This window comes from Dermacentor albipictus, unplaced genomic scaffold (genome assembly GCF_038994185.2).
Source record: "Dermacentor albipictus isolate Rhodes 1998 colony unplaced genomic scaffold, USDA_Dalb.pri_finalv2 scaffold_21, whole genome shotgun sequence".
Lineage (NCBI taxonomy): Eukaryota > Metazoa > Arthropoda > Arachnida > Ixodida > Ixodidae > Dermacentor > Dermacentor albipictus.
The window spans coordinates 2449904-2476192 of NW_027225575.1; the positions used below are offsets into that span (position 1 = coordinate 2449904).

At 50.9% G+C, this 26289-nt stretch overlaps 2 protein-coding genes across 2 annotated transcripts; both read right to left on the reverse strand.

Moving 5' to 3' along the window:
- Positions 1-3452: 3452 nt before the first annotated feature.
- LOC139052325 (uncharacterized) lies at positions 3453-7778 on the reverse strand. Its single transcript, XM_070529419.1, has 2 exons — positions 7509-7778; positions 3453-3506 (listed from the first exon to the last, which is right to left on the reverse strand). Exons 1-2 carry the CDS (start codon positions 7776-7778, stop codon positions 3453-3455), a joined length of 324 nt encoding a protein of 107 aa, XP_070385520.1.
- Positions 7779-10806: 3028 nt separating this feature from the next.
- LOC135896196 (neprilysin-1-like) lies at positions 10807-25497 on the reverse strand. The gene is made up of 3 exons (XM_065424565.2): positions 25277-25497; positions 13802-14143; positions 10807-12836 (listed from the first exon to the last, which is right to left on the reverse strand). Exons 2-3 carry the CDS (start codon positions 14132-14134, stop codon positions 11004-11006), a joined length of 2166 nt encoding a protein of 721 aa, XP_065280637.2. The 5' UTR covers positions 14135-14143; positions 25277-25497; the 3' UTR covers positions 10807-11003.
- Between the last annotated feature and the right edge of the window lie 792 nt (positions 25498-26289).

Consider the following 26289-nt stretch of genomic DNA (forward strand, 5'->3'; position numbering starts at 1 on the left):
GTAGCATGCGTAAAAAGATAATCACTGGGCGCACTCTATGTTACCTGGATGTGCACTCGAGGGAGTGCACAGCCAGGTAACATAGAGTGCCCACACAGGTAACGTAGTGCTCATATATATATATAGAAGCCAGATATGTAAATTAAGTACCTTATTTCCCAAACTGGAGGCGAAGCGGAGCATCTGCAAGACGGCTGCTATGAGAACCGTCTTAAACATTCAATCAACTATATTTGATAGCCTAGCTGGCACAAAACTTTCATGAAAGTCTTGCATATATTAGGTTAAACACTGCAGATTTCTGCATCTGACTTGCTACTGGAAAATAGCAGGTTGAAGAAGCAAGAAATACTTTATATATTCAGAGAATGCATAGCATAAATCATTTGTATACACCATCCTATTTCATTGCATGCTCAATTTTCCGCACAATATAGCCACAATTAGTGCCGGTCGGTATGTCTAGTGTGAGGGGTGCAAGCAGTGCCTTTTCCATGAACCTGCCAGTGACTAACATACAGTACAGATAGCTGTAACTGTACTATTTGCAAAAGATGCTCACTGCGCACATTCTGTTACCTACATGTGCACTCAGGTGCACATGTAGGTAACATATAAAGAGTACATGCACCATATATAGATTAATGCTCTATGTTACCTACGTGTGCACTGAAGTGTACACCCAGGTAACATCCCGCCGTAAACACAAAGGGCACATCCTACAATAATTATAATAAGGGTTGTTTTCTTGGGGCAAAGGAAAGGATAAGTCGAGATTTATTACTTACAATGACTCTGCAGAGTGTATCAATGGCTGTCACACAGTACAGGTATATCTGCCTGTATTATATGTACAGACAGTTGTTATGTGCACTCTATGTCACCTACATATGCACTCAAGTGTACACTCAGGTAACACATAGTACACACCCAGTTAACATCCTGCCGGAAACATAAAGGACACATCCTGGAGGCATAATAAAGGTCACTTCCTCGAGGTATACGTTAGGATGAGTAAACATGTGGTACACACAAATTTGGCGTCCCGGAGGTCACACAAAGGACAAGGAATCATAAAGGTCACATAGGGCACAAGAAGGAAACATAAAGGAAACATAAAGGCAATGACCATTTTCATAGGGGGCATTCCTGTTGCGTGCATCGTGCAAGCTCCTGGTAGCAGAGGACAAAGCGCTGCGCTCTGCCAACTCACTTACGCTTGCAATACCACCTGTCAGCTGAGAATGAAAAAGAATGACATTAATAAATTATTTCTGCATTGCGTAAACGCCCGGCCCCATACGTTTATACTTTAGAACTTGCCGTATAATATGTAATTTATATTTAATATGTAATTAGGAAGCAGATACATTCTGCAGTTCCTCGATTAGCTCATCATATGATGACGTACACTTCAGAGGTAGCACCCTCTCATATATTGGTCGCGTCCTCCCCTTCTCCACCTTCGGCTTGGGAAGGAAAGAAGGAAATCAACTTTATTCGAGGTCCTGCAGGCCACGAGAGCTTTGGGCTCTCGTGGAGTGGGCGTGTCCCACGACGGAACCGGGAAGTTGAGTTTCCCGGCGGCGTCGTGGGCCTGCTGGACGGCCCAGAGTCCCAAGCCTAGAGACGGCTTGGGAGGGGCACATTTAGTGACGTAAGCGGCGAAGTGAACGGTTCGTTTTCCGAACCGTTATAACATTCAGCCCCTGGATACGAGTTGTTGCATTAAAAAGTCCAAAAAAAAAACGCCGTGGTACGTTGCTTAGTGGCTATGGTGTTGCGCTGCTAAGCACGAGGTCACTGGATGGAATCCCGACCTTGGCGGCCTCATTTCAATGAGGCGAAAACATCCATGTACTTAGATTCAGGTGCACGTTAAAGAACCCCAGGTGGCCAAAACTTTTGGAGTCCCCCAATACGGCTCGCCTCATAGTCAGATCGTGGTTTGGGTACGTCAAACCCCATAAATGATTTAAAAAAGATCAATTGAGATGCTTGCGTCCATGAATTTTGCGCATGCTCGAAGAAAGTATGCTACTGCTCAAGCGTTACTTGTCGTCGTCTCCTTCCCCAGCTGGCTCCATGCCGCTCATTATTTAAGGGATATGAGCCATTCATTGGCAAGAAGAAACTATCGCCGTCGTCGTCATCACCAGCATTAACAACAAAAACAACAACTATCATCATCATAAATGACTCGAGCATCGTCGTCTTTTTCCACAGCTGGCTCGCTTCCGGCCCTCGGCACAACCACTCGAACGCACTTACGCCTATACGCTCGCGCATTCGTCGTCGTCGTCTTCCCCAGCTGGCTCCGTGCCGCTCATTACTTAAAGGGACACTAAAGGTTACCAGAAAGTCAAGTTAAAGTGATAAAGCAATGATCTAGAACGTCTAAGGCGTCAATATTATCGCGAACAGAGCTTTAGTAACCGAGAAATTGAGGTAGATGGATGACAGGAGTTGAGACCCCCCAGCGACATTCCGGTACTAGCCCGATGACGAAAGCACTCCTCATAATTTATGTCGCTAGTACTCAAAAACTCGTACTGAAAAGATCATTTCGTTAGTTTATAAAGACGGAAGAAAATGCTACTTGCCTACTTCTATTCGATTCTAAGAAAAAATAACATTTTCACGTTACCCTTGAGTAGTACGGGTGATCGAAAGGTTTCGTTTTCGCTCGACTCTGCGCGCGCTTTGGAGTTTCAGTTGTTTCTTTATCGCTTCGTGCTGCGGTGGTCCTGCTGGCTCGCGAAACTTGCATTCCGAACAAGCAGCGAGAATGCCACGTCCATGGGATGTCGTGGGATGCGCGAACGGTCTGCGGAACTTGGCCAAGGGCAGTTGCAGCGGCGAATCCAACGTTACTTATCACTTTGTGCCAACGAGTGAACCTCTCCGTTCGAAATGGTTAAGTGCCGTACCTCTGCCACAGCGCACTGGCAAAGAGCCGAAAAAATTCATAGTGTGCTCGCTGCACTTTCGTCCAGAGGATTACGAGTTCAACGCCGACTTAGTGAAGTCGCGTGGAGTGCCTTTCAAAGCAGGCCGCCGGCGTAGTAGTACGCAACGACGCCGGCAGCGCGAGCCCTCAGCAGCAGGTCACGTTCATCAGTGCTTAAATCGCGAGCCAACGACCCTAGCATCGCGAGCCAATGTGTCGTTGTCAGGGTCGTCCATAGCAACGAGCGTCGAAGTTGGCGTCATAAAATAAAGAACAAGCTTATCGTCGCCCGCTTTCCCTTCCGCTAGCCACCATAGTTCCGCTTTCGCGCTGCTGTCGGCTCTGTCTTGGCTCCGTTTCTGGCTGCGCGTTTTCGTTTTGCGCAGAAAAGGGGTAGCGCCGTCTGCGGGAGCCGTTTTACTCACCGACGGCGCAACGTCATTGTGAGACCATGACGTCAGGAGGAGGAGGAAGCAAACCTTATTGCCCTAGAAACAGTAATTCAGCGGTCGGGCCGGATGTCTTCATCTTCTAATGGTTGATGCCGATCTCCGGCCTGCATGGTTGGCGCCCCTATTGCAGGGCACCACTGTGCGTGGCTGCTCGTCGGGCATGATCCACCAGCCTCCGTTAGAGGCTAGGGTCACCGCTATTTTCTATTTTGTGGAATGCCTGATTCGTATTGCACTCCCATGTGATGTGATAAACTGTGGGTATTGCGCCACACCACGGGCAAGTGTCCCTGTATTGACCTGGGAACATTTTGTGTAGTTTATGTAAATTTGGGAAAGTTCCTGTCTGCAGCTTTCGCCAGTAAACTGCCTGTTCTTGAGTGAGTATATTGTGAGGCGGGGGATATCTGATCCTCGTCCCTCTATGGTAATTTAGTAGGTCAGAGTACGTTGGGATCACTGTCATGAAGTCCTCAGGATCTCTGTTTAGGCCCGCTCGGTTTGTATGCTCGCGAGCGATCCTATCTACCCTTTGGTTGCCCTCAATCTCAGTGTGCCCCGGTAACCAAAAGATGGTGTGTATAATGTGTTTATTCTGTTGGCCAGCGCGGAGGAAGATTTGGAGCGCTTTTAGACCAATTCTGCCGTTAATGTAGTTTCGACATGCTTCCTTGGAGTCTGTTAGAATTATAAGGGATCTATTTGTGTGGTAGCTCTCCGCAGCTGCTAGAGCAACAGCCATTTCCTCTCCCTCGGTTACCGTACAATCCCGTGCCGACGCGCAAGCGATTTCCCTATAGTCCGAGCCTATTACTGCCGCGACGACTCTTTGTTCTTTTTCCTTTCGTTCTCGAGGATATACCGGCCGCGGCGTCCGTGTATACCGTGTTCGCCTTGGTTGCTAGGTATTTTTCTACATACCTTGCCCTAGCGTTCCGCCTGGCTGTGTGTATATTCGGGTCCATGTTTCTTGGCAGGGACCCTACTTTGATGGCACTGCGATACTCATCGGGTAGGTTTGCCGTTCTTTGTTCTTCCCTCTCAATTTCTTTATGCCCCAGTTTTTTTAGGAGCTCTCTGCCCGTGGTAGTCTGCTGAAGTCTGAGTAGCTGCGACCCTAATTGTGCTTCTTTGAGCTCCTCGAACGTGTTGTGGAGTCGGAGGGCCAGCAGCTTCTCTGTCGAGGTGTTGGCCGGCAGGTGAAGCGCTGTTTTAAACGCTTTCCATATGATGGCGTCGGCCTGGTCCCGTTCGCCTTTGTATGTGTAGTAATATGGGAGGGCGTACGTAATCCGGCTGATTATGAGGCTCTTAACCAACTTGACTGTATCTTCCTCCTTCATGCCACTTCTTTTTTGCGAGACGCGAGTGATCATACGTGCCACCTGTGCCGTCGCTTGCTTGAGTATGTTTATGGTGTGTGTGCAGCATTGATTGCTCTGCACCCACATTGCCAGAATCCTGACGGCTTCTTTTTCTGGCATTTTTTGTCCTTCTAGGGTGACGCTGATTTGTTCTTCCGAGCGTTTTCCTCTTCTGACTCGCAGGAGCTCTGACTTCTCCGTAGAGCAGGCGAGGCCTCTTTCCCTAACACATTCTTCCACGCATGTTGCTGCGGCTTGTAGTCGTTCTTCTTTTTGGCTGAGCGAGCCTTGGTTAGTCCAGATGGTGATATCATCGGCATAAATGGCGTGATGTATGCCGTCGATCCCTTCCAGCTTCCGGGCTATCCCAATCATTGCAATGTTGAAAAGGATCGGTGAGATCACGGATCCCTGCGGGGTTCCTTTGTTAGGCGTGTGGAACTTGTCTGTCCGCAGGTCTCCTAAACCCACCGTGGCTGTTCTATTTGATAGGAACGCTGTTACGTAGCCGTGGATTCTTCGTCCGCTATTGAGATCGTCCAGTCCCTTGAGGATGGCCGCGTGGCTGGCTTTGTCGAATGCTCCTTTGACATCGAGTGCCATTATTATGTTTTCTCTGTTGTAGGGGATGTTGCTTAGAACCCCCTCTTTAATTTGTAGTAGGACGTCTTGGGTTGATAATTGGGTGTGAAAGTTGAACATACTGTGGGGATACAGATCTTCATCTTCCATGTATTGTTGTAGCCTCCTTGTCATGATTCGCTCGTACAACTTGCTATGGCACGAAGTGAGTGATATCGGCCGTAGGTTTTCTACTAGTAGCTTTTTCCCTGGCTTGGGGATCATAACTACTTCCGCATGTTTCCATTCCTCTGGCAGTGTCCCCGCTTCCCAATGTGCGTTGAAGAAGTTCGTCAGCTGTGTGACCGCCTCATCACTTAGGTTGCGGATTAATGCGTTCCTAATCTTGTCCGCACCTGCTGCTGTGTTCCGGGTCGATGCCTTAACTGCTGCGAAAGCTTCCTCCCTGGTGATGGGTCTGTCTAAGTTGGGGTTTTCTTCGCCTCGGTATCTCTCCGTGTGCGCTTCGGGTTTATCTTGCCCGTAGCCATTTACACTGACTTTTTCTAGTAGCTCTTCTTCTGTCCCTTCAAATTGGTGTACTAGTCTTTGGATGGCCTTGTTACTTTCTGACTTGGTCTTGGTTGGGTCCATTAGAGCCTTGAGGATACGCCAGGTCTTTGCGGTGCTGAGGGTTCTATTCAGCGAGTCGCTAAACGTTTGCCAACTTTGTCGTGTTAGTTGGGCTGCGTATTACTCTGCCTCCTTGGTCCCCTCTGCTATCTTCTTCTTTAGCTTCTTATTTAGTCGTTGTTTCTTCCACCTTTTTGTTAGTCCACGCCTTGCCTCCCATAGCCTGAGGAGTCGCGAGTCCACCTCCGGTGTTTGTTCTGACCTGTTGACCTCCTGGGTGTATTGTTGCTGTATTTCCTTAAGTTGTTTGCACCATTCCTCTATGGAGGTTATCGCCCCCTACATGTGCTTGCATTCTTTGCGAAAAGCGTTCCAGTCCGTTATTTTGACTGTTCCTATCTTGCGCTTGATGTTCTCTGCTGACACTTGCGTTCTTATAATATAATGGTCGCTACCCAGGTTCTCCAGCAGGTTCTCCCACGTGGCTTGCCTAGCTCCCCTGACGTATGTCAGGTCTGGGCATGTGTCGGGACTAACGCTGTTGCCTAGGCGCGTTGGATGGTTTGCATCCGTTAAAAGGGTGCAGCTTGTGATTTCTGCTGCGTCGCTAACTTGCGTTCCCTTCTTAGTGTCTTTTTGCTATCCCCAGCTCTGCCCCCTGGCATTAAAGTCACCCATTATAAGCAGGGTGTTGGATTTCGCTAGCTTGCTGGCTCCTATGAAAATTTTCTGAAAATCCCCGTCATTTTGTCGCGGTGGACTGTATAAGTTTATGATAAAAGTGCTTTTTTCTTTCCCCTTTTTCTTTGGAATTATCTCTGTCACGATGTGTTCTATCCGCGTGTCCGGAATTTCATCGTGTGCTATGGCGACTAGTTGTTTACTAATTAAGGTGGCCGGCGATTTTTTCTTGGCACGTGTATCCTTTGAGTGTCGGCACGGTGCTTGTCTCCTGCAGCGCGATTATGTCAGGAGGACTTAACTGTGAATTTATGAATTGCTGCAGCGGGCCTTGCTTTTTGCGGTAGCCTCTGCAATTCCACTGCCATATATCTAATGTGTTGTTTCTAGCCATGTTGGTTTATCGTTGGTTGTTGTTATACTTTTGTTCTCGGTGCCGAATCTTTTTTCGTGATAGAGTCTATCTCTAGCCTCATTTGTTATCTTTTCCGTATTTTGACTTTTTATGTAGTTGCGAAAGCTTTGATCTTGCATTGCGATCTTTTGTTGCATTAAATTCATTTGCTCCTGCATATTTTGCATAAAGGATTGCATTTGCATTTCTATGGTTCCCCTTTCCGACTGCTGTGGCTGTTGCTCCATAGCTGGGGGTGGAGTCTGCTGTCGCGGCAGGCTACCCGCCCTTTGCTGTCGCAGTTCCCTGATTAGTTCTTTGACTCTCTCCTCTAGTTCTGTTCTCTTCCTACTCTGCTCTAGTTCTCGCCTTAGAGCCTTGTTTTCTTCCCTTAGTTGTTTAAGTTCGTTGTCGTTATTGTTATTGTCCGAGTGCGGAAACAGTGATTTGGGAGGGCCTGCCCCCCAGCTTACCTTAACTCCGCCCTTCTTTTGTTGTTGTTGTGGTTTTGGCTGCTGTTCCCACTGCCCTTTGGCTGCGGGTGGTGGCCCCAGCGGTGGGAAGGAGCTGTCCCTGGAGTGGCTCCGGTCCCGGCTCCACGTTTGGCTGCGGCCTCGGCTCCGCGAGCGGCTCTGCTCTCCTTCTGAGCTCAGCCACCTGGGACGGCGCCTACGTCTCCGGCTCCACCCTCGGCTTTTCTGCGAGGCTCGTCCTCGCAGATCGTCGATGTTCTTGAGGCGCATCCTGCAGTCCCGGGTACCGGCGGCGTGTTCGCCTCCACATACCAGGCACTTTGGTTGGCACTGATGTCCTTCAACTGGGTTGTTTGCTCCGCACTGCCTGCAGGTTCTCGCTCCTGGCGTTGGGCAGACGTCCGAGCGGTGTCCTTGCGTGCCGCATACGTAGCAAAACGGTCTGGTTGGTCTGTAGGGGTATGTCTTCTATTCTATTGAGCTGAAGATGACCCACTTGGAAATGATGGGGCCGTTGAAGGTGATTAGCGCCGTCTCCGACTTGCCCAGCATCCTTGCCGCCGGGATCTCCACCCCTTGAGTACGTAGTCGCAGCTTGGATTCCAGTATTTCAGATGGTAATCCTATCGGTAGCCCGTGGATGACCACCCGGTTTACGTCCCCAGGCATGGCCACGTAAGCGTTTACTTCGTAATTGATGCCGCTGTGTGGGAGGTACTTGATCTTCCTGATGACGTCCGCTACTTCTTCCTTGGAAGCACTTGCGATGACGATGTTGGACCCTGGTCGGAGCCTGACCAGAAAGTCTTCTTCCTTGAATTTCATCCCGCAGGCCTCTATGATGGCTTGCGTTGCTTATATGGTTTAATGTCCTTAATTTTCAGCCCCCCTCTGGGCCGGATGATGATCTTCGCGTCGTCCGTCGGTAGCGGTGGCAGCCTCTGCCTCGGCTGCCGCGGCGCTCCCACCTTTTGTTGTTGTTGTTGCTGCAGCGCTCCCGTCACGCCGTCTTGTGTGACGCCGCTGCCAGCTGTGGCTGCCGGCGTCATCTTGTTATTGTTCTCCGTGGCTTGGGATCCTCTCGTCTTCAAAATGACGTCGCTCTCTGTAGTGCGCTTGAGATTCTTTTTCTGGCGCCTGGAATGGTAGATTTGCCAGTTTTTTTTCCCCGTCTTGCTGCCGGCTCGCCTCGCCCGTGGCATCCTGCTGCATGAGGTCCTCTTCTGCGGCTCCGGTGCCCGCTTCCTCCGTGCTCGAGTGCGTGGTGGCGGGCGCCTCCTCCATATCTTGGCATTCTGCCGGATTTTGGGCCGGCCCGGCCATAAAATTGCTTGTCACAGGGTTGGTAGCGCCCCGGGGATCCATTTCAGTCGATGCCTTGTCGCTCCGACCTACTTGGTGCACGCCCGGGTGTCGGGTGTGGCTAAGCCTAAGGCGAGACTTAGCTCCCCGGCCACGTCGGGGGGCGCGTGGTTTGAACTGCGCTTGAGCTACGCGGACGCTTCAGAACGCATTTTCTCTTAAAATAAGTTTCTTCTTCGCACGAAACAAACGCTTCGAGGTTTTTGGGATGGTATTTCAAGAGGCCGCGGTGACTTAATATTAACCTTTAGTGTCCCTTTAAGGGGTATGAGCCATTCACTGTCAAGAGAAAACTATTGTGATCATCATGACCTACAATCATCATCAGAAATGGCTCGGCATCGTCGTCTTTTTCCTTAGCTGGCTCGCTTGCGGCCCTCAGCACAACCGCTCGAACGCACTTACGCCTATATGCTCGCGCGTTCAACGTCGTCTTCCCCAGCAGGCTCCGTGCCGCTCATTCCGTAAGGGGTGTGAGCCATTCACTGTCAAGAGGAAACTATTGTGATCATCATGACCTACAATCATCATCAGAAATGACTCGGCATCGTCGTCTTTTTCCTCAGCTGGCTCGCTTACGGCCCCCAGCGCAACCACTCGAACGCACTTACGCCTAAATGCTCGCGCGTTCGTCGTCGTCGTCTTCCCCAGCTGGCTCCGTGCCGCTCATTGCTTAAGGCATAGAGTTTCAGACAATAATTATTAGAGGAAAGTCTGGCGCTAGTGTCTACAGGAGTTGCAATAAGAACGGTTGTACCAGGATGGGAATGATGGGAAATCATGTCTTCAGATTGACTTCAATCTTTAGCGACGTTTGCTTGCGGCACAGTAAACGAAGCTATACTAAGATATTATCGCATGAAATCCAATTTTATTTAAGCAGTATCTTATATAATGCACAACACATTACGTAAGCTTTGTATGACTGAGATTGAAGCATGGGTTGTCACTAGGGCAAACCAGGGTTTGCATTCTACTGCAATTCTGTTCCGGATTTAGCGCCAGAGAATAATTATTTATTTACTTTTACAACACCAATAACAACCGTGCATGTACTTATATAAAATACTCATCAAGTATTTATGGAAATCAAAATTTTGTATTGTGAGAGTGTTGTGCCTTCGAGAGGAATGCTATAAGTGTTGTCTGCTACGACGCCTGCTCGCTGCGAACACGATATTTTTCTCGCAGACGACAGGCACTTGCGAACTCTCTCGCTCTTTCGAAAGGCTGCGGCGGCTGTCACAACGTCACGATCACCATCATTATCATCATCAGCAATGGCTCGAGCATCGTCGTCTTTTTCCGTAGCTGGCTCGCTGGCGTCCTGTGGCGCAACCGCTCGAACGCACTTACGCTTATGTTCGAGCGTTCGTCTTCTTCCACAGCAGACTCTGTTGCCGCTCGTTATTCCAGCATAGAATTTCATTTCTGTTTTGTCGTCACAATGGGGAGGCCGTGTTAATTTTTTATTTACGGTGGTATCCACTATTGCTCAAGGGGATGCGAGGCATTAATTCTCTTACGTGATGGATGCATTTAGTAACAGAGGTGACACGAGAATGTGTGTGCATGCCTATCGTCCCGATGACCACGGATCAGGACAATAACTATGTTCCTTTGTTCAAAATTTCATGTCACCTCTCTGTCGTGTGCTAAACAGCTTTGCTGGGCATCCACCTTCACAGAATGGAATTGCTCATTATTTTTTTGTCAGGACGGCCATAAATATGACTCGCATGACACCAGCTACTTCAGCCGTTCATAGTCGTGAACTATATGGCTATTGCGGCAAAGCAACCCTGGAAGTTGCCCGCGGCAGTCCTATTTCAGCCAGTCAGCTACGAGAAGCTGTCGGGCGGCAGGGGCGCCTTGCCACCGGCTTACACCGAGATTGGCATCCGATCTGGCTGGTCCGATGCGCACAATATGCACGACCAGTTAAAAATATCTTTAGAGAATGCATCGGCCAAATGGTGACAAAGCGGAGACCTACATGGCACTAAGCGCCCTGCGACATGCCCGGACACATGACAAGTGCAAATATCACCAACAGGAATATGCGTATGCTACAGGAGAAGACTTTTCTTTTTCAATGAAACAGCGTATCAGTCAAACTTGTCGCTTGCAGTCTTACAAGCGTTCAGCAAGAAGAGTAGCCGCGCAGGTGGCAGCATTCCTCATGGGCGCGGCGGCCGGACATGCGAAAACGTTGGCAAACGACGGATGCTCTCTGAGTGGTGCGTTGCAGCGGTGGCGGCCTCGCACCTCGCCGCACTGCAGGTAGCACCAGATAGCGTATTTCAGCTGAGGACCAGACAGCTGGGGCACACCCGCTAAGAAGGCTGCCGCGTCTTCTTCTCGCACGCGCGCCTTGAGGACATGCCGGAGGGCCGCCACTTCCAGCAGGCGGGTCGTCGCCTCGGACCCTTGTTCCAGTGCTTGAACGACGCGCCGGGCACATTCGCTAACAGGATGGCTCTGGTTGTAGGCTTGTCCTGCCCACGAAACGTTTTCCCGATCAACGAATCCCTTGTCCACCACCAGGGACAGTAGCGCGGACGACATCAACGACGCCAGGCTTCCGAGCTTAAAGACGAGCGGTGCCTCAGCGTGGTAGAAAGGAACGGCGATCACGTCAGGAAGCAAGCGGAAGTCCTTTACGCCGTTGGGGCCACCGCTCTCAACAAATTCATAAAACATCGGTTCTAGCCGTTTCGAGTAAACTTGGGGAAAAGTGACTTTGTCTCTGTCGGAATGACTGAAACCCGCTTTGAGTCGGAGCCAATTCTCGAAGCTATCAGCGGACATGTCGCTGAAGTTTTTGTATGCGTCATCGAGGTAGGCATCACTCGACTTCTCCACAATCTCGAAAGGTCCTCTGTTCACGCTGATGGTCCCATTCTTCTGACTGTCGTGGCCATGGCGTTCGTCGTAAGCCCCGAAGCTGAATGTCGGAACCAACGGCCTGAGTGCCTGCAAAAGGTACTCGTAGGCGTCCGTGAGATCACGGTGCAGCGTTCTCAGGTCGCGCTCGACAGCTTCGGTAAAGAAGTTCCGCACGTACGGTGCCACAAACGCCCGCCCTGCGTACTTCAGCAGGATACGGTGGCATTTGAATTGCTGATGCAGTAGGGCGCGTTCTTTACTTCCGGCCATCTCGACCATCCAAGGTCCATGGTAGTTCGCTGCCAGCGTCTCGATAACGTACCACCTTAGGTACTGCTGTGCCGCGGGTGCTCCGATCCTTGTAGGTAAGGAGAGCACCTTTCGGACGAAAGCTGCGTGGTACACGGTGTACACGAGGGGACCGGTGTGGTCCAAGCAGGCGTGCAGAAGCAGCCGCCACACTTGCCCGTAGATTCCCGGCACAAAAGAACCGACTGTAACGTGGTCATAGAGCTCTCTGCCTTCGTACTCCTCGGGCTGCAGGAGCTCACCGCCTAGCTCTAGCGTGATCCGGTTGTCTAGGCCTAACAGTTGTGCCGAGGTCATATCGTCGGTAGAAAACTGTGAGCCGACCGCGGCACGCGAACCTGGGTAACTCGATGCGAAGAACTTGTGCAGCGCGTCGAAGTCGGCCTCTTGCGGCAGTCGACGAGACCTGCGAGCGAAATGCTTCTTCGCCCACATACTCGGAGCCAGGGCGAGCAACGAGGCATTCCTCTCGAGTTTGAACGTGATGAGAGGTGCCATATGCCAGCGGGTTTCCAGTGAGCAGGAAGCATTGACCATGTCATGCGGGCCAGTCCACACCGGCGGAGCGAAGAGACCGGCTTCCATGAGCATGTGTCGTACGGAATCCATGGAACTGTGGTTTTTGACGACCAGGTCTTCGCAGGCCTGAAAAGCCATGGCTGCTTTCTGCACTGCTGTCTGTGGTGAAGGTGTGGTGACTGCGACCTTCCTGTTCAGCTCATTGACGGCGTGAACCACTCGCTGCAGCAGTTCCATTTTGACCGTGTCCTGAAACGTAGCAGGAAAAACGTTAAATGGAGACAAGGCACACCTAAGCGGCATCTGAAAAATATAACCTGTGTTTAATTTCATAGCTCAACGAGTCGTGCGGGTCCAAAAACGCTATAGCCAAATTGCACCGTCACCAAACCGATGGCGCTATCCCCCCTCTACTACGCTGTCCTTTGGCATCATGAGTGATGCTACGACACAGAAGCACTTCGTCATTGGTCACAAACTCGCAGGTAGCTGGTGTCGTCGATGTTGGTAGGCCTGGAATGGGTTCCAGAAGAGCATCAGCTGTTTTGCGCATGCGCTGTGGTTGCCTAGGCGCAGGAGAAACAGGCAGTGGTCTGTCTGTGGCGCACCTGCCGTTTTATTTTTGCTTTATAAAGCTGGCCCGTTTCTTGCACTGCCTCAACTGTGAAATTTTGGACTCGGATATCAATAAATTAAAAAACGACCTTCAATTTATCGAATTGAAGGTCATTCATTATCATATAATTTATCATTCATAAACTAATCAAATCGACTGTGTGATTATTAAAATTGTTGAGTTCGATATAAAGTGACACGTTTTGGTGATCAAGATGCATAGCAGTGGCTGTCATTAGAAATTGTTGAATAGTCACCAATAATCGCATAAAGAGCTCACAAGTTCACAAAGAATCATAAATAATACAAAAACTAGTTTTTCCGGAACAAATAAACAATTTAAGTTATAGGCTCAAGGGGCATGTCATAACTGCAGAACTGAAGACGGCCAATAGGCATAACATAACCATTCGCAAAAACTTTGTGCTAGCAGCAGTTTTTATAGGAACATGGATTCAAAACGCATGTCAATTTACTGTTCTTAAACGTGCTTAGCGCACACACACACGAACGTTTGTGTGGGAAGTCTGGGAATGTAATGTCTGAAAAGCACTCCGCGTGGGCAGCACGCCAATGATAGGCAGAAAATGCGTTCTCACCGTTCGCTGAGCGTCCCAGGAGCCGCACACGTGACCGTAGAAGTCGTCACATGGCCTGACAGTGCGCGACAGGCTCTTCTTTAGCGTGGTGGCGAATTGGGCGCACGCAACACTTTGGCAGCCTAATGCTTGACGCTGTGGCTCGGCCGTCGCTGGCGCATCCATGAGGTGGATGCCACAGTAGACCGCCAGGACGACCAGCAGCAGGGCGCAGAAGGCGCCGAACACCGCCGTCACGGTCCACGATGGCATCTTGACCATGGTTATCAGGCCCACGCGCTGGCCGGTTTCGTCCGTGTAAGGCTCCGGGTTGGTATCCACCTGCTCTTCCATTCTCAAAGTCTGCGAGAAATATATATATATACCTTGCGTGAACGAGGAGTCGATTACGCCAGTCAGACGCTGCCTGCTGCTGAGAAAAATTACACCATCACCGAACAAGAGTGCCTTGCTGTTGTTTGGGCAGTGCAAAAGTTTCGGCCCTACCACCATGGCCGTTACATTACAGTCGTCACCGACCATAACGCATTGTGCTGGCTATGGTCGCTAAAAAACCTATCGGGTCGCCTTGGTCACTGGATGATTCGTTTAAAAAGTATGATTTCGATGTTACCTACAGGTCTGGCAAGAGTCACAAAGAGTTGCCCTTTGCGGAGCAATAATGACTCAGCATCGCCTAGTCGTACTCATGTACAGCTCGAGCCCACTTCATCACTCTTGTCCGTCTCAAAGCTCGATTGGCTGAAACCTAATCACCAATCGGTCCTTGTTTCCCACCCACGTGCCAACCCATACTGCCGAACTATTCTCGACCGCATGCAAGGCTCTGCTTCACCTCAGAACGCACGAATCCGTCAACAACTTAAACAATTTAAGCTTCATGATGGCGCTGTCCATCGCTATATTTACCACGTCGATGGCAACAAATGGGTACTCATCATACCACGTTCTCTGTAACGTGAGGTGCTTGAAGCCTTTCATGATGAACCGATGGTAGGTAACCTCGGATACCACAAGACATAGGACAGAATACGAAGTCGGTGCTCTTCGCCTGGCCTCTCTTCTGCCGCAGCCAGCTTCGTCGCATCATTCGCTCTTTGTCAACGCCGCAAACGACCTATTACCCCTCCTTCTGGTATTTTGCAACCTCTTCCTTGTCCCGTTTTCCATTTCAAGGTCATCGGAATAGACTTGTACAGTCCTCTTCCCAAGACCTCCGATGGAAATCGCTGGATTGTTACTGCCGTAGACCATCTGACACACTACGCCAAGGCAGCCTCTATACAATATGGGAGTGCCGAAGAAGTCGCCGATTTCTTTATCCGCAACATCCTCTTACGTCACAGAGCTCTGCGCATTCTTCTCAGCGACCGCGGCAGAGCGTTCCTCTCGTCTCTTCTTACCGAAGTTCTGCGCGCCTCAAACATCGTTCACAAGACCACTTCGAGTTACCACCTGCAGGCCAGCGCCTTGACAGCGCGTTTTCATCGCACTCTATCGGATATCATTGCAGTGTACATCAGCCCCGACCACAGCATCTGGGATGCCATCATGCTGTTTGTGGCATTTGCTTACAATACGGCTGTACAACACACCACCACCTTTTCTCCATATTTCGTCGTCTATTGCCGCCCACCTAGTTTCGTCCTGGACGTCTCGTTCATTATGGCTCCCGTGTCCTCAAGAACGCCCTTCTCAGAACAATTTTTGTCTCGCCACGAAGACTGTCGTCATCGAGCATGCATTAACACCGACAACGCTCAGTATGTGCGGAAGCATCGCTACGAGTCGACTCACCGTGTTGTCACTTTTTCCCCTGGTGACAAGTTCTTCTATGGACTCCTGTGCGCGTCCCTGGTTAATGCGAAAAATTCGCCAGTCGTTTTATTGGACCCTACATGGTCATTTAGCAGACATCTCCGGTTAATTACCGCGTCACACCCCTTAGAATTTCTTCTGACCAACGTTGCCGTGGTATAGAAATTGTGCATGTATCGCGCTTAAAACCATGCACTTGCCGCGTTTCAACATAATGCCGCGTAACCAGGCGGCCGCTTCTACCGCGGGAGGGAATTAGTGTGAGCGCGACCCATGACTGACCCTTCTTCATCTCTACACATCATCATCACTTGTGCAAATTCCTCATCTGTCATTATCATCATCAGCCGCACAGCTTGTTTTCCGTCGTAGCTCGAGCTCAGCTGGATTACTCGAATATATATATATATATATATATATATATATATATATAATAGGTGGATCTGCACTCGCCGAAGAGCGTGCTGCAGACGCACACGCTTTGTGCGTTGTTCATTGCACACACTTTGTGTTGAACATTTCGTTTTGGTCATGGAAGTGCACGAAGACTGATTAGCATTTCTGGGGAGTAATTGAAGGGACATTAGCGTAAACGTTTGCTTGATATTTTAATAACCGAGGCTACCTACATTTAAATATGTCCGGGGCAGCCATAGCGTTGCAAACGTATGAGCTCTGTATTTCCGTCCCGACATTTCTTACATAGGTGAATGTGATGTCGACGCTGGCTTTTGGCGCGTCATTAGGAGGCTTAGAGATCCATGGGACAAACATTACTTTGGTTATATAGATTGTCCCAGGTAACGTTAGTTGAGCTGTTCAGCGAAGAAATATTTAAAAATACATGGTTCATACATGTATATATAATATTAAAACTTACGCTGTTTGGTCATCAGAGCTCTTACAACCGAACACCATCTGTTAATGTATCCTGTACCATATTTTTTTAAATCGATTTTTTTTTCTTTGAAGAGCTTAGCTAACCTTAGCTGGGACACACATTATATAGAATCTGTAATCAGTGTTTTAGGCTAGGCACCTTCACTGCACTTCTCGTGAGGCGGAACTTCTGCTGCCACATAATGCCGGAATGTAAAGGCGCATTCACATCAAGTAAGTCGCGGAAATCGCGCGACCAACTTCGTCGCATGTGGTCACGTCGATATTGACACGTGTATTTATATTCATCGGGCGACCAGGTTTCACCGCCTAACAAATCTTATCGCGCAGCGCGGGACGCGCTTGCATGTATCCGAAGTTTCTGGAAAGTTATCGATGCTTCTATCCACAGTCTGTTGTTGCCGAACCTTGTGATATCTGATTTATTCGCCTGACGCGAATGATGTAGAACTTTATGGAAGGCACGCGGGTCCCAACGATTAGTCTGGAACATTCGACGATTGTGTATAAAAGCCGACGCGCTTGAACCGCTGATCAGATTTTCGACGATCGCCGACTGTGTTCGCCGCTTTCGTTGTGCTATAAGTGTAGCCTGTTTTGTGGGCACAGGTTCGCCCAATAAAAGCTAGTTTTGTATTCCACCGTACTGCTTCTTTCTTCGCCGTCACTACCACGTGACATCTGGTGGAGGTGCTTAACGTCCATGTACCGGACGCCCCCGACAAGCCGTAATACAAGCCCGGACCGCAAAGACAACACCAGCGCCGTCCCGGAGCATCGAGCAAGCCGCCGTCTTCAACAGCTGCCCCCGGAGCACGGACTTCTACCTGAGAAGACCAAGAAGATTGTGGACAAGGCAACCCCAATGGCAGCCCCAGCATCCCCCATCGTGCTGCAGCAGCCCAGGGAACCTCCGACGTTCCGCGGATCAACATTCGACGACCCGGAAACCTGGCTCGAAACGTATGAGAGGGTCGCTAAGTTTAACAGTTGGGACAGCGACGACAAGCTGCGGCATGTCTATTTCGCATTGGAAGACGCCGCCAGGACGTGGTTCGAGAATCGGGAAGCCACCTTAACGACGTGGGACCTTTTCCGAAGCGGCTTCTTGCACACGTTTACAAGCGTCGTGCGAAAAGAGCGAGCCCAAGCTCTACTAGAAACCAGAGTACAGCTGCCAAACGAGACGATCGCAATCTTCACGGAGGAGATGGCCCGTCTTTTCCGGCACGCCGACCCGGAAATGTCGGAGGAGAAAAAAGTTCGCTTCCTGATGCGCGGCGTCAAGCAAGACCTTTTCGCCGGACTTATTCGTAACCCACCGAAGACTGTGGCTGAGTTTTCTGCAGAGGCATCGACGATCGAGAAAACTCTGGAGATGCGCACCCGGCAATATAACCGCCAGGGGCACACGCCGCAGTATGCCATCCAAGGACTAGGTTCGGACGACCTTCAAGATACCATCAGGGCCATTGTGCGCGAAGAACTGCGCAAGGTCCTGCCTTCGTCGCAGCCTCAAGTGGCCTCTATCGCCGACATCGTGAAGGAAGAGGTGCACCGATCCCTTGGAGTTCCTGAGGTGCAACCAGAACCACCGCAGCCGGAAGCAATGACCTACGCCGCCGCCGTCGCCCGCCGTCAAGGCCCCCCTGCGCGACCGCGCCAAGGTCCTGTAACACCGCAATTTCGTCGTCCGCCGCCGCCGCCGCCGCCGCCAGCACGACCACCCGTCGCCCAGCGCACCTACGCGAGGAAGACGGACATCTGGCGTGCTCCTGACCACCGCCCGCTCTGCTACCACTGCGGAGAAGCGGGTCACGTCTACAGACGATGTCCGTACCGGGAGATGGGACTGCGAGGTTTCGCCGTCAACGCGCCGCGTCCACAGCTTGGCGAGCGCCCACGTGACATCGCCGATTACCTCGCCGCTACTCAGTGGAGCCCTCGACGGCCGTCCCGTTCGCCGTCACCAGGCCGCTACCTGTCGCCGCAGCGCCGTCCATACACTGGCCCAGCCCGGGGCCGCTCTGCGAGCCCATACCCGGAAAACTAAAAGCAGCAACCGATGGAGGTGCGGTTGCTGTTCGTCGAACTGACGAAGATCCTCCGCCGCCGACGAAGACGACGAAGAGACCATCTCGACGACATAACGACACGCTGCCGTCCCGACGAAGTCTGGAAGCCAAAACTACACCGACGAAAGACGACTTGACGACGCGACGTTCCAACCTCAGTTCAACACGATGCAGCCGTGATCCAACGCCAAGACCTAACTGCAATGCCAGACAAAGAACAACCGACCTCGACGTGCTTCTCGACGGCCACGCAGTCACTGCCTTAGTCGACACAGGGGCCGATTACTCCGTAATGAGTGGACACATCGCCGCCCAGTTGAAGAAAGATAAGACCGCATGGGAAGGCCCTCAGATTCGCACGGCTGGAGGACACCTCATCACGCCGACTGGGATCTGCACGGCAAGAATAACCATTCATGACCGGACTTACCCTGCCACCTTCCTTATCCTCCAACAGTGTTCACGAGACGTCATTCTCGGTATGGACTTCCTGGACCAACACGGCGCAATCATCAACCTGAAGTCGAAGTCAGTAACGCTGTCGGAAGATAAAGCAATGCCGCCGGAGAGCCCTCGTAGTCACCACGCCTTGAGTGTGCTCGAAGATCAAGTGAGCGTCCCGCCTCGCTGCAGCATCGTTATTTCGGTCAGCACCGAAACACCCGCTGACGTAGAAGGCGTCATTGAAGGCGACCAACGTCTACTGCTAGACCATGAAATTTGCGTCGCAAGAGGGATCGCTCGACTGCATGGCGGGAAAACTGAAGTGTTGCTGACAAACTTCAGCCAGGAGTTCAAGCACATCAACAAGGGCACGACGATCGCGTACATCGAGGAAATTCTGGCAACAAGTAATTCGTTTGTCCTCTCGGATTCCGCCGCATCTACCCCGACGACCATGGTTCCCGAACCAGACTACGACATTAATCCAAATCTCCCTATGATCAAGCAACAGCAGCTCAGAAGTCTGCTCCGACGATACAAAGGCTGCTTTTCGACGTCATCGAGGATTCGACAAACACCAGTCGCCAAGCATCGCATAATCACCGAGGAATGCGCTCGCCCACTCCGTCAGAGCCCTTACCGAGTTTCGGCGCGAGAACGTGAAGCTATAAGAGAACAAGTCGACGAAATGCTGCGCGACGACATCATCCAGCCGTCGAAAAGCCCGTGGGCATCCCCTGTTGTTCTGGTAAAGAAAAAGGACGGAACCCTACGTTTCTGTGTCGATTATCGTCGTCTGAACAAGATCACGAAGAAGGACGTATACCCCCTCCCACGGATAGACGACGCATTAGATCGGCTCTGCAACGCTAAATACTTCTCGTCCATGGACCTAAAGTCTGGCTATTGGCAAATAGAAGTCGACGAAAGAGATCGCGAAAAGACCGCCTTCATCACCCCAGACGGCCTCTACGAGTTCAAGGTTATGCCATTCGGACTGTGCTCGGCGCCTGCAACGTTCCAGCGGGTGATGGACACGGTTTTAGCAGGATTGAAGTGGCAGACCTGTCTCGTATACTTGGATGACGTCGTCGTCTTCGCCGGAAATTTCGACGTTCACCTTAGGCGGCTGGCAACAGTACTAGAGGCCATCAGGTCATCAGGACTTACTCTGAAGCCGGAAAAGTGCCGCTTCGCTTACGAGGAGCTTCTATTTTTGGGCCACGTCATCAGCAAATCCGGAGTCCTCCCCGACCCACAGAAGACAGCTGCCATAGCAAAGTTCCCACAGCCCATCGACAAGAAGGCAGTGCGTAGATTTCTTGGCATGTGCGCCTACTACAGGCGATTTGTCAAGAACTTTTCACGCATCGCTGAGCCGCTGACGCAGCTAACTAAATGCGACGTCGAGTTCAAGTGGGAAACGCGGCAGGCCGAGGCATTTCAAGAACTCAAACGACGCATGCAGTCGCCGCCCGTACTTGCGCACTTCGACGATCACGCCGATACCGAAATCCACACTGACGCCAGTAGCCTAGGCCTCGGCGCCGTCCTGGTCCAGAGAAAAGATGGACATGAACACGTGATAGCTTACGCTAGCCGGTCGTTGTCAAAAGCGGAAGGCAATTATTCTACAACCGAAAAGGAATGCCTCGCCATCGTTTGGGCTACAGCGAAATTTCGCCCTTACCTATATGGCAGGCCATTCAAAGTCGTCAGCGACCATCACGCCTTGTGTTGGCTAGCGAATTTAAAGGATCCCTCAGGACGGCTGGCACGGTGGAGCCTCAGACTACAAGAATACGACATCACCGTAACATACAAGTCCGGACGAAAACACTCAGACGCCGATTGCCTATCCCGCGCGCCCATTGACCCGCCGCCGCAAGATGACGAGGATGACGACGCCTTCCTTGGAATAATAAGCGCGGAAGACTTCGCCGAACAACAACGAGCGGACCCGGAACTTAAAGGCCTCGTCGATTATTTGGAAGGGCACACCGACGTTGTCCCCAGGGCATTTAAGCGCGGATTATCTTCCTTCACGCTTCAAGACAGTCTACTCGTGAAGAAGAACTTCTCGCCAGTCCGCGCCAATTACCTTCTTGTTGTCCCGTCAGGACTTCGTCCAGAAGTATTGCATGCCCTACATGACGATCCGACCGCTGGACACCTCGGATTTTCCCGGACACTATCGAGGATACAAGAAAAGTATTATTGGCCGCGCCTGACCGCCGACGTCGCCCGTTATGTCAGAACATGCCGAGACTGTCAGCGACGCAAGACACCGCCGACAAGGCCAGCCGGATTACTACAGCCAATCGAGCCTCCTTGCCGACCATTCCAGCAGATCGGGATGGACTTGCTGGGACCCTTTCCGACGTCAATAACCGGAAATAAGTGGATCGTCGTGGCGACGGACTACCTCACCCGCTTCGCTGAAACAAAAGCACTGCCGAAAGGTAGCGCAGCCGAAGTGGCGAAATTCTTTGTCGAAAACATCCTGCTGCGACATGGCGCCCCAGAAGTCCTCATCACCGACCGAGGAACGGCCTTTACAGCGGACCTCACCCAAGCCATTCTGAAATACAGTCAGACAAGGCACAGGAGGACAACGGCTTACCACCCGCAGACGAATGGTCTTACGGAGCGGCTGAATAAGACCCTCGCCGACATGCTAGCGATGTACGTCGACGTCGAACACAAGACCTGGGATGCCGTCCTGCCATACGTAACATTCGCTTACAACACGGCAGTGCAAGAAACAACACAGATCACGCCGTTTAAGCTGGTTTACGGCAGGAACCCGACGACGACGCTCGACGCTATGCTGCCCCACGTCACTGACGAAGAAAATCTTGACGTCGCTACCTATCTCCAGCGCGCCGAAGAAGCCCGACAGCTCGCCCGCCTGCGAATCAAGAACCAGCAGAGGACCGACAGCCGACACTACAATCTCCGACGACGCTTCGTCGAGTACCAGCCCGGCGACCGTGTTTGGGTATGGACCCCTATACGCCGACGAGGACTGAGCGAGAAGCTTTTGCGTCGCTATTTTGGACCGTACAAGATCATCCGACGTATTGGTGCACTGGACTACGAGGTCGTGCCAGACGGCATTTCGCTGTCACAGCGGCGCCGCTCACGACCTGAAATTGTCCACGTTGTGCGGCTCAAGCCGTACCACCAGCGTTGACGAACTTTGGGACTTCGCGCAACTGACCTTTGGACTTTATTTCTTTTCGTTGTTTCGTTACTTATGTTTAATAAGCGTCCCTTTGTGTTTCGCTCTCTTTGTAGCATCGGGACGATGCTTTTTAAGAGGGGGGTATTGACACGTGTATTTATATTCATCGGGCGACCAGGTTTCACCGCCTAACAAATCTTATCGCGCAGCGCGGGACGCGCTTGCATGTATCCGAAGTTTCTGGAAAGTTATCGATGCTTCTATCCACAGTCTGTTGTTGCCGAACCTTGTGATATCTGATTTATTCGCCTGACGCGAATGATGTAGAACTTTATGGAAGGCACGCGGGTCCCAACGATTAGTCTGGAACATTCGACGATTGTGTATAAAAGCCGACGCGCTTGAACCGCTGATCAGATTTTCGACGATCGCCGACTGTGTTCGCCGCTTTCGTTGTGCTATAAGTGTAGCCTGTTTTGTGGGCACAGGTTCGCCCAATAAAAGCTAGTTTTGTATTCCACCGTACTGCTTCTTTCTTCGCCGTCACTACCACGTGACAATATAATAGCGGCTTGCTTCGGGCCAATTATTAGCTGTTCGCTTTTTCCAGCTCAGTCGCTCAGTGACTTAAATGGACCAATGCGGGCTAGACAGCGGGCCTGTGTGCCCTGCTTTATGACGTCATGCTACTTGGACAGAAATTTCCCCTGTCAAGGCCGGCGTGATGAAAGCGCTGACGACAAAAAAACCGCGGCTTACTCGGAAGCAACCCCATTAGATTCTATGGTAGTCAGGCAAGGTAGCATGATGTCATGGATCGAAGTACACAGTCATTGTGGTAGCTAGGAGGCGTTGACTAGAGGCTATTTTTAGAGTGAAGCTGTTAGAACCACGCTGAGTTTCTCTTGGCGTTCGCAGCTTTACCGAGCTCGGGGAGAGAGAGCTGAGAGAGTGAAAGCAGGGTATAAAAGTAGCAATGTGCAACGTAGCGACGCAGCCATGGAGGGTGGAGCCTTGTGGGAGAGGAGTGGCGCGGCGGGGACACAGGTGGCATGACGTCATTGCTCTCCGATATTTACCCGCGCGCTCGCTTCAGTGGATTTCGAGAAGATATCAGGTACACGGCGTCGGAGCTAGCATGCATCAGAGCTAATGCGCAGCGGTTGCCGCCGTGTCGCGCCGGTGCAGCGTCTGGCACACGACACCGACGCATGTGGCGTCTCAACAAATCGCTTCTTATGCGGTGGGCGCCACAAATGGCGCGCCGTCCCAACCGAAACTCCCCACAGAGGAAGACGGCATGGGCTTTCCGGAAGCCTTAACTTCCCCCAGCTCCGCTGGTCTCTGGTGTTTGCGAAAGCAGAGCCATGCATAATTTTTTAAAGGGAAGCTTTCTTTGCCTCTGCCCGCCTCCAATGTGTGGGTGCTGGCTGCTACCGCCTTGCCGATGACATAACTTGGTCTTCATAGGATGAGCAACTGGGCATGTGCCACTGGGTATGTGTCCCAATAGACAACTTGTGTCACTGGGCATCTGCGATTGGGCAGTGGCGCTGGGTATGGGAACATTCTCGACCAATCCTCCACAATGGGTATGCGCCACTGGGTTTACACCCAAACAGACAAAGAGAACAGTATGCAGGAAGTGATGAAGTCGGCAACAGAAAATTGAAGAAGTCGGCTACAGAGAAACCGAAAAGTGCGCAAGAAAAGCAGCCGAGCGTAAGAAAGAAGGGAAAAATATGAGAACAGAGTGTGCACTGACATTCATTGAGCTACATAGAGCTGATGATGGGCAGTGAAGTCGTCTCAGTAAACGTCAGAGAAGGATTCCCTTATCACCGACTCTCACATTGGCGTGGGATCCCCATATGAATTCGCATATGTTCAATACAAGAGTGACACTGCACTGTAACAATAAAATGGCATTGGAATTCAGAAGCCTGCGATAAGGAAAATAGGAGTGACTTATTTTGTGCTATCCCCGTCCGTAGTCACAAAACTTTATCTTATCTTTACTCTGGCGTGAAAGTGTTTCATCAGGCAGCAAAAGGGCGCATGCCACTCATGACGGCGACACGCAATCGTGATCAGTGAGGGGAGCTTGCATGCGAGAAGGTTTACGAACGCGCGTTACGCCAGGCCTGTAATTAGGAAGTCAGCGTATTCAAGATAAATTCAAAGTCGCCCACCAAACACTGCTTACGAAAGCAGCCGCCATTGTGACTATATATATACACGCCTGCATTGCAATATTCGCGCCACTCACAACGTCCTCTCTAAATTCAACAAATTCCGCGCCCTTATATATTTTCGCTCGATAGTGTGCCCTTATGATGGCTTTATATTCGAATACGTTACAATAGATACCTTGGCAGGGTAATTTATGGGCACTGTAGAATGGTACACAAGAGCATAATTTAGAAGAAGATATGTGAAACACGATTTTTTTGTTTTTGCTTTTTTTACACATTAAGGGTAAGGTCACATCAAGTGCTCTCGCATAGTTGAATCGATTTCCGCGAATTCTCACGCGAGGCCACTGTGGTAGCATGACTTATTTCATATAAAAATGTTGCGTCTGTGTGATAATGTTTTTTCTGAGCAAACATTCGTGGATATGCCTAGCAATATGGCACCGTCACCACGATACCCAACATACCGTGTTTCTTCCATAACTGCATTTCATACTTGTGCGCAGTGTGTTAATTTGCTTTTTTTTAAAGCTCTTTAACATCATGCGGATGGCGTGCCATTATTTAGGAGACTGACTGTTTACAGAAGATAATAACTTTCACCTCATTTCGAGCCACTGTTATGTAATCCAAACGTCGCGATGAAAACACCCGAATCAAGCCTCCACTCGTCTCACACCAGGGCATTTGGCAGTACATTTACTACAATACCGAAAGACACCTGGATACGCGGTAAGCCATTCCTTACATTTAGCGGGGCACGGTTACCTTATTACCGTACGAACTGACGATGCGTAAACGCAGCAGAGCTGTGGAATTTCCCAGCGACCGCGGTCAACGGGCGAAAGGTTCTCACCGGTGTGGTTCAGTCTCGTCGTCCATATGAAGCGCAGCACCGGGCAGCGCCCATCGTCAGGTGCCTCCCGCTTCAGGTACTCTGTCCCAGTGGCAAAGCTGACTTGTCGAAGAAGGCCATGCAAAGTCACCGCGGAGATGCCCGGCTGTTGGACATTTGAACTTGCTAGCGGCGGATGATGGACGAACCGAACGCTGGGAAGCGCGCGCGAGTACCAATGACGCTGGTGACTTCCCGACCACGAAATGAAGACGAAGAGCAGGTACTAGGGCGCATATAGCACTGAAAGCAAAAAAAAAAAAAGAAATTCTGCTATGTCTGACATTGTCATAGGAAACCACATCACTGCCGCCAAGCAACCGCGGGCCGTTTGAGGGATCCCGCAGTGAAAAGCATGGAAGCACGGATGTCATTGAGACCTCGAGGAAATCCCAGATATCTGCAACCCGAATAGCACTGTTGGCGTTGCCGAATGCTATCGTGGTCACACTTTGCTGAGCGACAACATGGTTGGGGCTATACTGAGGTGTGCGTCAATGAGAGAAACCAACGAGATGAGGCACCTCTTGGGGATGATGAACGTTTTACATCGAAGAACCAGCTTTTTTTTTGCGAAAGCGTGGATAGCCTAGCCTCTTCAGAATTGGTTGGGCGCGACAATGACGTGGCATGAGACGCGCGTCATGCGCGATTGGTCGGACGTGGTAGGGCAGCAGCCGGCGAGAGGCATTGTGCGTCGTACCAACAGCTTCAGGCAGACAGATCGGCAAGCGCGTTTAAGAAGCTAGGCCCATCCCTCATTGTGTGTATTGCCACCCGAATCGTGGCCTATTCCCCATAGTGGGTTAGTGCCATTAATTGAGGCTTCATCATCATCATCATTTTTTGTACGTGCCATGTTTTCAAGGCAAAACAACAAAATCAGCAGCAGCAGCTGCCGCCACTGCAGCCGCCACCATTCCAAAACGTCAAATGCTTTCTCCTTTTTTCATTCTTGCTCGCAGCGCTAAGGA

What these genes read in the sequence shown, in the direction of transcription:
- LOC139052325 (XM_070529419.1), bottom strand. Translation starts at nt 7,778, where the DNA reads ATGCGCCTCAAGAACATCGACGATCTGCGAGGACGAGCCTCGCAGAAA. An exon ending in AAAAGAAGGGCGGAGTTAAG is followed by an intron (nt 3,507 to 7,508) that starts GTAAGCTGGGGG and finishes CCAACCATGCAG; the next exon opens with GCCGGAGATCGGCATCAACC.
- LOC135896196 (XM_065424565.2), bottom strand. Translation starts at nt 14,134, where the DNA reads ATGGAAGAGCAGGTGGATACCAACCCGGAGCCTTACACGGACGAAACC. An exon ending in CCTGGGACGCTCAGCGAACG is followed by an intron (nt 12,837 to 13,801) that starts GTGAGAACGCAT and finishes GCTACGTTTCAG; the next exon opens with GACACGGTCAAAATGGAACT.